Source organism: Acanthaster planci, unplaced genomic scaffold (assembly GCF_054643075.1).
Source record: "Acanthaster planci isolate LZ-2023a unplaced genomic scaffold, COTS_SCS Contig212, whole genome shotgun sequence".
Classification (NCBI taxonomy): Eukaryota; Metazoa; Echinodermata; class Asteroidea; order Valvatida; family Acanthasteridae; genus Acanthaster; species Acanthaster planci.
In genome coordinates, this window is record NW_028257833.1 from 6,405 (window position 1) to 18,251 (window position 11,847).

Genomic DNA, 11,847 nt, shown 5'->3' on the forward strand with positions numbered 1-11,847 from the left:
GCTTACATATTTTGAGACCTTCCTGAAGATTTGAAAATATAAATTCAAAATCTTGTTTGAAAGTGAGAATGCCAAACCGATATTTCCAGGTGTTGCTGAATCAGATCCTCATTTCATTCCAGCTAGTCATGAGCGATTCTTAACGAAAAGAAATCTCGTCACACTTTAACACGCCGTACCGTAACTGCCAAATACACGGCTACTTAATACAATGCAGAGAGAAAACTGGGGGCGGGGGGGGGGCCTGACATTTGATTAAAACGTTTGCTCTTACTATCCTCAGTTGTCATTCATCCCCACTTTCCACCATTCTGAAGTAGTGATGTTTTATTCTCGTACAACTCAGTGAAAAAGCTATTGTTTAAAGATACAAAATGCAGACATTTCATTCGAAATGATGTGAAGACTGACTGCCTGCTTTTCACAATGCATCATCACAGATTTGCATGGATGTGACATTTATTTTGTTGTGTTGTAGTTTGGGGGGTGGTTTTCCCTTTTTCACATAGTTTGAATCAACTGAAAATGATTATGCGTGCACTAAATTGTTTTAGGCTCAATTGAACTTGTTTTTCTGAAACTTATGCATGGACGGCTGACTAAGGATTACTTGTGCCGTAGATCGCCAAAGCTGTCCCAAAATGAACATTTCAAAAATATATGTATTTGTCCTTTTGCTTTGAAAGAGGTTCAAGGAAGACAGTGCTGGAGTCAGCTGTAAGTAAATAAGTCCTCAGGAATGAATTAAGACTTCCAAAATTGTGATCAGTTTCACTGTAGTCTTGTTAAAAAATGAAACAGAGCCAGAGTTATTCAAGCCAATTCTTGAAAACAAAAGGCAAATGACATTGCAATTTGAATAGATTTACAAACTGGAGGTAGACTGTGAAATTCTTTTAAATACTGTGCAGTAGGTCCCTTTGATGTTCAAGCAAAAAAATACAATGGCAGATTTGAAACTCAAGCAGGTTTTGGTCATTGTTTAGAAAATATTAAAACGGAAACATTTCAGATTGGTGTTCGTAAACTTACAAAAGGCCTTTTCACATTAGACAAATCTCAGGGTTAACATAGGGTTGATGTAGGATCGAAATGGGCAACCCTGTGCTTACCCTGCATCAACCCCAAGACTGACCTCAACTCAGGTTGAACTCAACTCTGCTCCGGACCAGGTTTGATATTTTTTCAGCCTGGGTTGAAAATCATTTGTGCTCAGTTGAATGCCCCTGATAAGCTCAGTTCCCATGAAACAAATGTGAAATGACGCCAGGTTGAATGTGGGGGTGAAATATCAAATTTTTAATCCAGGCCGGCCATGGGTTCGCCCTGGGTTAAGTTCAACCTGGTGCGCAGTGTGAAGAAGCCGAAAGGAAATGCATTTGAACAGTGAACAGTTTCTTAGCAGGGGTGCATTCTGGGAAGGTTGTCATACTATGTCTTAATGTGCTGTAATGTTATTTGTCTGGAAATTTGCACAGTGTCGGGTTTTGTGAAATGCAGATGTGTCACACATGTTGTTTGCATCACAATACAAGCTTTAATACACTTGGGCCACATGGCAAGCAGTTTTTCGTGTTTTCGCACGTCAGCGGTGGCCAAGTATTTATATATGTATTTAACACATGACAGTTTTTTACAACTTGTGGGTCTATGGAGCATTGGTGTTCGTAAATAAAATTTGCAGTGAATTTATATCAATTTTTTCACTATCATCCTTGGCATGTGTGACAAGACTTTTTAACCTCTTGAAGGATAAATGGTGTACTCTGAACATAGGGCAATAATGTCACACTGGGAGGTGATAAAATGCATTGTGCCACATTAAATCAATTGGTAAATGGCTCAGTGGTTTAAAAGACTGCTCAGTAAAACATGCTGATTAGTGCACATGCCTCTGATACTGTTTTTTTCAAAATCTGCATTTGCAGAAAGATTCGTTGTAAACGAGTTTACTGAATGATGTGATAAATTTGTCCTGTCCAAACTGTGACGTTTTGACCACAGACATTTACTAGTAACAAAACAAATTTGGATTTTGTATAACTGTTGACAAGAACTGTGTTGTGCGGACTGTTGGTGTGAATTACATACACAAACTGAAAGCAAAAAACTACTTGTGTTTGTAGATTGATTCTGTGAAGTGGGGAAGGGAGTGAATATTGTCTTTGTATTAAAAAAAATGTACAAATTACCGAAAAGATGTAATTTTTGGAATAAAAGTAATCCACGAATTGGAAACACAGTGTATTGGATGCTTTTCTGTTGGAATGTAATACATGTAGCAATAATAAAGTACTGTCAAAGGCACCAACCTCTCCTAATACCTTAGCTAGCATTCTCTGGACTGTTACCATTCTGCCAAAATTTTTCACTGATGTGAAATTTACGCCACATTTTCTGGGTTTTTTTTGTGCTATCAGAGAAATAACTCGACTTTTCAGATTTTGTTTCTGAGCTGTTGATATTGAGTCTTCATGTTACATACTCTCATAGAGACAAAAAATACAAAGTCACCCAAGTTTTGTACACCAACTTCAATGTATTAGATGCTGAAACAAACTTCTATACTTGGTTCAATTATATACATGTAAATGTATCAACATTTGAGCCATTCCGTAATCAATTTTTAAATTTTCATTCTTTGTCATTCATGTGCTGTTTAAGTATCAGCCGTGTCGAAAGTTGTGACAGGAGAAAAACATCCTGAATTTAATTACTTCCATTGAGAGTTTCTCCCCTATGAATGATTTGCAAAGTGTAAACTTAGCAAACATGAGCAAGAAAGCAAGACTCGACACAAAAAAGAAGGGACGACAATTCGTGGCTTTTATTTTGAAAACAAATGTTTTTATTATTAACGGCATCAGTCCATATTGTACACTTGGAAACCTACCGGCCTGTTGCCTGCTAAATAGGTATTAGCCTATAATACAAAGTGGCCGCAGTTTTTGCCCTCTGAATCAACAACTCTGCCAATACTTTTTCTCATTTCTGAATAACATTTAAAGCGAGAAACGCTCCAAGACAAGAAATATCACGCTAGTTTCTACTGTTAAGGGTGCGCACATCTACGAGTTATGTTCACTACAGCTTTCCTTGGGCAGTTCATCTCGATGGAATATCACAGGCATTGCTATGGGAAACCATATCTGCACCATATCCACTGGTTCCAAACACTATTTCAATGTTATTTGAACAAGCCATAATGAAGAGAATGTGATTTGTATGAATGTCCGAATCAATGGATGTAGTTCTGATGGCTCCGTGTCCATTTTTTTTGTTGAGCTTCTACAGAATCATTTATTCCTGTTTAAAGAAAAAAATCTTCTGAATGTTGTTTCAAAACTCCAATTTTTTTTTTTTTTCGAAAGCTTCACAGAATGCTGCACTACCGTGCATGAGACTTGAATGAGTCACAATGACTTGAATGCCGGCCACAATGAAAATGGGGTACCATTCAAATCATGGCTTGATCTTGATAGACGGGATTGTAGAACTTAGATCATGCATTCATTTCATATTCAAATTTACAGTTCTAGCCACAATTTCACAAGAACACTTCTGAAGTAGGAAGCTAACTCAGTGCAGATTTTTTTTTTTTCAAATCACATTTTTCCTTCCGTGGGTTTTATTAAAAAGAAAGAATATTTTATATCCAAGACTTCTAACAGTATGTGCCTGAAATAATTTCAGTTGTTTGGGGAACGTACAACATGCAGCAAACTTAATGCTGTTGATGAAATGATGCAACTGGTCCAATGCTACTAAACACACTGTGATATCCTGTCCACAGCTTTGAAATCTGACACAAAAGCGTAAAAAATTGCAATCAGACTTGGACGAGGCTAAATTGAACATACACATTTGCTAACCAATGAAGAAATTCTCGAAAAAATTTAAAGACAAAAAACTTCTGGGTATATATACAAGGGCACATTACAACATTCTTTTCTTTTTTTCATGTTTACTTATCTCCTCCCAACTCTGATTTCAAGCCGGGGAAAAAACTCAGAAGAGATTCTCAGGAATAATTGGTATATAAATTACAGATGCCTCCAAATGAGCTGCCTCTTTCTTCCTGCAGTCCCCAACCCCCCCCTCCCCCAAAACTCAGTCTGCGCTTTCGCCCCGTGGCTTCTCCAGCTTCTGGAGGTTCTCCTCACGCGGTTTCCCGCGTCCAAAGATGGAGCTGCGCTGCACGTCATCCGCCAGCTGGTTGACAGGATCCTTGACAGTCCGCTTCTGGAGTTTGAGCTTTGGTCGTCCTGCAGAATCCGCTGGAGAAACAAAAAAAACGGTCAAAAAGTGGAATTCGCTCTGATTAAAGAAAACAGTGCAGCCGTAAACTGTCTCTGTGCATCATGCCTACACTTTAATCTTAAAAGATCGTGGGGGTGGGGGAGTATGGAATCCGCCCCTTTCAACATTGTTTCCAATATCACGGCAGTCTACTTTCTCCAGGAGCTTAGTCTTCAGGTCTTTTTAGAGTAACTCTTTGCAGTCTTTTTGACACCAATTCTGTGAAAACTGAACACACGGTTCTTGTGCAGCGGCCATTTTTTTCCAAGACAGGGCAGCCGAAAATGTGTACCTTTTCCGCTGTGGTGTTCAATGCACGTGGGCTGGTACATGCGTAGCCTTAAACTTCCAATGACCGTAACAATAACACCGTACATCTGAATAAAGTTCAAACTTTGAAGTTGTAATGATAAGGAGCGTTTTTACAGGCATGCCAAGTTTAAAAAAAATCAAGTGTGGCACAGCTAAGTTCTTGGGGGGCAGAATCCCCCCGACCCAAGCTGTGAGATGGGCCAAAATTACCTGTCGATTTAATGGTTAATAGTGCATGCAAGTATTTCCCTGACAAGTTGGCCGCCTACACGCTACAATTAGTATCAATGAGTGTGCACATGTAGCTTTATAAATGCATTGCTCATGATGCATCTTCAGATTAATTGGGGCTGTCCACTGTGGACTCGCTGGAGGATCCAAAGGAAAAGGCCCCGTTATAGTAGCCAGTGAAATATGCTATCCACTTGTACACTACGCTCACCATTTGCCATGCAGTGTTACTCAGTGTTCACCAATTACACAAACCATTCAGGTTATAAAACTCCATGGGACTACATGTAGGTATTAAAGGTAACTGTACGAGGTATATGTACTTCAATGGAGGTAGTTTCTAAAAGCGGCACTTAAGAAAAAATTATCTCAATAAATGATTTGTTATATGCTTACCCCGAAAAGCATACGTGTATAGTTGTGCATGGAGTGATAGCTGTTAATGAAAAGCCTGTGTCCGATTTCATGGTTTTTAAAAATTTCATTTGCAACACAAACTGTCGAATTGCAGGGCTTACCAGGATCGGGCTCTTTGAAGTCGTCTGGCCTGCCAGTGCGTTCCCTGTCGAATCCCCCTCGGTCCCGGTACCCACCCCCTCTCTGTCCTCGGGAGCCCCCGTAGTCCTCCCGCCCCCTGCCGCCTCCCCCGTAGTACCCATCGTCTCCAGCTGGGGGTCCCCTGTCGCCCCGTCTGAAGTCGCCGCTGAAGTTGCCTGGCAAAGTGTACATACACAACGGGCCAAGTTTAAAGGGTGTTAATCACTGGTCCATACAATTTGGGCCTCTCGATGCTGTGCCTCAACGGGCCAAAGTTCAGGTCTGATACAAGAAAATTCGCTGGCACATGGAACCATCAGTCCAGCACTTCTTTCAGTAAAGCACAAAGAAAGTGTGCTACAAGAAACATCTGGTACCCAGTCTCTACTTCTATGCACTCTACCCATAAAATGATCCAGGCTTTCAAAAGGTTGGGCAGGATATTGAATTCTGCAGCTGGAAATACCTCCCTTTGAAAACTCTATGACAAATGTTGATTTTGAGGTAAAACCTCTCACCAACCACGGTTAGTCACTTTCTATGCTGTACTATAAATCGAACATGGGTTACCCTAAACCCCCTAGGCTCCTGCACTGGGTAACATACTGACCCTCACAATATCCAACAAGTTCATCTACTTGTCTATGTACTTGTACATGCAAGTCACTGTACCAAACCTGATAAACTCCAACAGAATGAGCCCGTTGGAGTTTGAGTGATATGGTATGGATGGGTCTATGCAGTATAGGATGACTTGCACTGAACAATACCAAACCTGACAAAATCAAGCACAGTCCAACAATAATGGTACAGCAAGCAAGACACGGCACACAGTGACCCGTGTGTGTCCCAACTCACACAGAATCCAACACCATCTCCCTGGGCCTTTCATCCCAAGTCTCAACAAAATTCAACAAGTTCATCAGGTATGGTACCAAACCTGCCAACACCTCACAAAACCTGATCTTGGAGTATGGCAGGTTTGGGATGATAGGGTTAATAATCTGAGGTAAAACTTTGCTCAAGCTGGAAACATGAGCACGGGAATAGAAAACAACTGGAAAGAAATTGAAACTTGCAGGGAGTGGAAGGAAGTCTTACCTTCATCCCTGAATCCCCCTCGGCTTGGACCACCTCTGCCCCTCCCACCTCGGCTAAAGCCTGGAACCGAGTGAAACATAAAAACCAAAAAGTCAGGGCTCTCAATAATTTCTAGCCTTGGATCGTCACAGCCAAATGGCAATGTTTCAAGTAGCAGAACTGGAAACTCCAACATTTTGGAATACTGACTGACAATCGGAACTGCTTTTCGAAAAAAACTCTGATCTAACCGGTTCCCGAGTTGAAGTGCACTCTCGGCGGGGAAAAAAAGACACGTGCACGGCAAGACCATACATTCCAGCATAAATTCAATGCGCATGCTCAGCCCCATGTCAAACCATGCTAACTGATGTGGCGAGTTTGTACCAAAGGATTGTCAATTTCATTTAAAAACATGCCCTCTTTTGTTCCCAATCGGTCCATTTTAGGCTAATAATATCCGCTCTTTTCTTCAACAAACTGATGTTGTCTTTCCTTACTCCAACAACAAAGCACCCACACTTTTCTGAATAGTATTTAAACCTAAAGAGAGAGCAACTACAATTAGGAAAGACCAGCTGTTCCAAGTTCCAAGAATGTTCAGAATGTTCCAAGTGGTTCATTGAGCATGTGCTTTATTGACAAGAAAACTATATACAAAGTTTCTTTGAATTACTCGCAACAATTAATTACCTCCCCGTCCTCCATCTTTTGATTTCTTGCTGTATGCAATGTCGACCCTCAATGGCTTTCCTTCAAACAACTACAAAAGAGGATGACGAAAATCTTTGATAAAATGGAACTCATGACAAAAGTTAGCGATATGGAACAGAATCTCTTCGAGTGACATGAAATGGTAACATCTGAGCAGTGGGGCAAAATGAACTAGTTATCCTCTTCCTGTTTTCCACCCCATTGATTTTTGTTTGTTCATTAGTATCATTAACCCTAACTGACCTAAATCCTTCAAAATCCTCCCAAATCCTCGGGGCAGTTTTGGAAGATTTGGGAGGATTGAGGCTGCATGGCAAAATTTGCATTGCTGATTGTGAACGATGCACCGTCTCAAGGTTGTGGGTTAGACTTTGTGTTGTTTATGTTCAGCCATGCATAAATTCATGCCCTCATTACGTGAAATCCCCCATACTGCTCCAGGATACCATTCACATTGCTTCAACATAATGAGGGGAATTGTCGGAGGATTTTGAAGGATTGAGGCAGTAGGCACCCCTCCCACAGAATACATTCAAGAAGTATCAGAGGATTTTGGAGGATTGAGGCTGTGCCCAATTTTTTCACTGGGGCAGTCGGAGGATTATAAAGGATTGAGGATGTATCCTAGCCAAGAGGGCCTAGGTGGTTAGGGTTCAGGATTTTCGGTATACTGGCATTTCACTTCAAATGAAATATGTAGTTGTAAATGTTTCAAAGTCACCAGGTGAAGTGAAAGCCACCTTCAATACAAACATTTCAAAAAGATTCAGGAAAATCAATCCATTATCTTAGAAAAATGAGCCATCTATGAAAACCACAACCTCCAAAAAAATTGCCTCCCACCTTTTAAACACAAACTTTAAAGAGGACTTGTCATACTTTTTGTACTTGGCCTTTGAGTGAAAGATTAAATGAGGCATTCTGAGTCACTTACAGCACCGTTGTACTGGAGGGCCTCCTTCAATGACTCCAAGTCATCAAATTCAACATAACTGAACCCTGGGTGGAGTATAAACAGTCAAGATGAAAAAAAAAAGGAGAATGAATACTGATTGGCAATGGACAAGAAGATTCTTAGATTTTCTTCATGGCAAAGTTTGCCTGACTCAATTCATTGAAGTATGAGAAGAAGTCAACGATTTCAACTGACGAGCAAAAGGATCAGGAACTGTAATGGTTCAAATATTTACTATTAAAACATAACTGAGAACAAAGGCATGCACAGTTTACCAGGGACAGTTTTCAGAGAATTCTAGTCTGAGGGTAGCCGAAATAATGACAAATAGGTGAGAGATTTTGAAGACACGCGGGTCTATCCCTAAAACAACCCATGCACTGGAGGTGCGGATAGGGGGTCGTGTCCGCTTTTCAGTTATTGACCCTCCTATGCTGAAGCCACTCTTTGGGTCATTTGGTAAACACCTCAAAGAAGCACAGCTGTGTTGTGTTGTGCATTGCACCAACAGTCCCTCACAGGAATATCAGATTGCACTTTTGTGCTGCCCAAGAACTGTGCTTCACTGTTTCATGTGCATAATTGTGCAGTAAACCAAATGCAGTGAAGAGGACTGCACAAAAGACCCTGGGTCATTTTGTGCTGGCAATCTACTGTGTACACACTGAACCTGTGCATGTTTGAGTTCCATATAGAAACTACATGCTCACCAGTGACTGTGGGCATTTGTGCACATTTGTGCTGTAAAACCATAGGAGGGTTAACAAGTTTTAAAATGTGCATAATATCTTACATACAAAGCACCTTTTGCATCCTTCTCAGTTTGTATTCTCCAGGGTCAACAAAAAAAGTGTACTCTCTCAATGTTCATGAGAATGGTGACATAATGGATGGCCTTTTGGGCAGAAAGAACTGAAAAGCATGCTTGCCTTTGAAGGAATCTGTGTCCCTGTCACGCACGAGACGGACAACTCTAATCTTTTCCTGTAAATAATGTAGAAACCATCCCATTAACCAATTCTCATTCCCAAACACACTGACAGATATTTGTGCAAGCTTACTTTGGAATGCCATCACATCTGAAATAGACTGCTCTCAGTGTTACGGTTGAAATGACAGTCACACGACCAATGCAAGACCTCCAGTCTAACTTCAAGTCACAAGCTATTCAAATGTATGGCGATAAAAGCATTCCTTTGTCATTCTTTACTCAGCTACTTGTGACTGGTCTTGTGTCCAGACTTCTGGTTCTTGTCTACAATACTGATTGTTCTTCTGAAATCAATGAGTACTTCTTACTCATCTCAGCAATGAATACCAACAGCAAATCCCACGGAAACCAGACTTGACAGGGTCTTGCCAGAGCTGGATCCTTAACTTCACACAATATTGTGCTTGGAAGCACTAGCCAAACACAACAAATGGCAAGAGCTCTCAAACAAGAAGCCAGTTCAATATTACATTACAATCTATAACAGGCCACCTGGCCAAATTGACCAACCGTTAACCTGTCAGACCCAAAGACTTTTCAATTAGACAACCCAGGCAGCTTCCACTTTCTCAAAATTGCAAGCAGTGCTGCTGTTAGTGACTAGCTAAAGCAACAATGCCAAACAGGTATGTACACCAGTTTATCCCCCCTTCCCTTTTGCACACGTTTATAGCAGGTTAGGGGTTCCAGTGAATTCGGTGCCTCTTTGCACCCGACTGAATTATATCCATCAGAGCAATGCAATGCTGTGCTTTACCGCCAGATTCTCAAAGATCGTCTCCAGATCCCCTTGCAAACAATCGCTCGGTAGGTTGCCTACGTAGGCAGTGTAAGGGGGCTCTGTGGGCAGAGGCTTCTGCTGCTTTCCCCCACCGTAACCCCCTCCTCCGCCGTAACCCCCACTGTATCCCCCAGCACCATGACCACCACCGCCCCTTCCGTAGTCATTGTCACGATCACGTCCCCTGTGAGGTGCAAGGGGAAAAATGAGAAAACAGGAGTGTCTTAATATTTTGCTCAACAGAACAAAGACCAGCAATAATAAAATGCCAGAGGGAAATCAATACACTTTTACAAAACACAGTTGCACAAGATTGTAAGGCCAAGAGGAACCTTGGAATGGGGATTAATCAATTATGCATAAGTTGTTATTAAAAATGTTTGCCATTGTACGATGAGGTGAATAGTAAATTGGCAAAATTCCAAAACAAAAAAATCATTAGAAACAAATGCTACCATTTCTGCAAATGAAAAAAATGAGAATTTTAGGCCCTGGCAATTGGACATGAAATGAATAAGAATGGATAGCAACAAAAAGGCCTTCCTGCATTGTGTCCTGGTGGCCCACACTATAACATCAGTCCCAACTGTAGTTGGGATTGTCCCAACTATCGTGGGGCCCATCCCGACTAGAGTGCTATAGTTGGGCTGGCCCAACTACAACACAGAGGTCCAGTCGTGTGCATGTGTCCAGCATGTGCCAAAGTCATATTCATTGTTTACAGTATCATGTCATAGATGAAGTGCCGTATGGAAGTTAACATGCAACTTCAGTGATCATCCACTAGGAGCCTGCAAATCGTGGCGGCCCGCCTTTGTGACGAAGTCACTTATGAACAGGATAGAAATTGGTCAACAACAGCAACAGTTGGGCAAGCCCAACTGCAGCACTATAGTTGGGACGGACGCTAAAGTTGGGGCGTAACATCATCATGCGTGTATTTTCAACAATGATCAGTCACTGTAAATAATTTGATGAAAACTTAGATTTTGGACTACACTAATAAATATAAAAAAATTCTCATTTGGTCATATGAAGGAAAGGCAGCATTGAACATGTTGAACATGTTGCGGTTGGATTTTTGGAATTACATCGCACTGGCCTGAGTAACGCTCAGTTACATGGCACGGCAAAGGGACAATATGCTTATGCTGCATTTATCATAGCATGCTAGCTGTGACGTGCAGAAGTGCAATGAAGCTCCCAGTCCCAGTTCAGATGTCCGACCGACAACGAGCCCAGTCATGCGTCGTGGACAATGATGGACTTTGTTCAAAGCAGTGAACTTATTACGTTATTTTCCAAACATGCCAAATAATATTGGGTTGAATAAATACTCTCAACTGTCGAGATTACCAAAACATGCACATCTGGGGCACCAGGCTTGTACAGTAGTAAAGACTGCTGCCCCTAGAATTTATAATTAAAATGATGGCGCCCTCGTGCGCGCGTGTAACTCGTCATGCCCGTTTCACCTCCATTCACATTACGCACACAACATGCACAACATATTTTCAGCCTTCACATATTATGCTCCTTATTTTTCCACAATGTAAATTTAAAATAATTAAAAAAATCTGGAAATGATACTAGAAAGTCTGCAGATGTACTTCATCTTCTCAATTAAGACTGGCTCACCTCGTATAGTTTCCTGCGCCGCCCGAAAATGCGTTGAAATTTTCACCAAATCCCGACATCTTGGATTAGAGTCTAAAAAGACATCGAGATCGACCTTTTGACCTCTAAACTTCAAGAGATTGACGAAAAACACGGATTTATAATTATTTTTTTTAAATAAAGTAAAGAATGCCTAATTGATGGAAAATGTGTTTCCATAAATTATTTTTCATATTTTGATGTGTGTTCGGTGAGTGGGCGTAATTTCCACAAAAATATCTAACTTATTGGAGTTATGATCTTACAAACATTAAATTCCAAACATCAACA

The 11,847-nt window shown here is 41.0% G+C and overlaps 1 protein-coding gene across 1 annotated transcript; it reads right to left on the bottom strand.

Moving 5' to 3' along the window:
- Window positions 1-4,074: 4,074 nt before the first annotated feature.
- Window positions 4,075-11,647, bottom strand: LOC147795025 (eukaryotic translation initiation factor 4H-like). The gene is made up of 8 exons (XM_087132329.1): window positions 11,539-11,647; window positions 9,877-10,084; window positions 9,058-9,112; window positions 8,108-8,172; window positions 7,153-7,222; window positions 6,481-6,540; window positions 5,361-5,555; window positions 4,075-4,277 (listed from the first exon to the last, which is right to left on the bottom strand). Exons 1-8 carry the CDS (start codon window positions 11,595-11,597, stop codon window positions 4,111-4,113), a joined length of 879 nt encoding a protein of 292 aa, XP_086988455.1. The 5' UTR covers window positions 11,598-11,647; the 3' UTR covers window positions 4,075-4,110.
- Window positions 11,648-11,847: the final 200 nt, after the last annotated feature.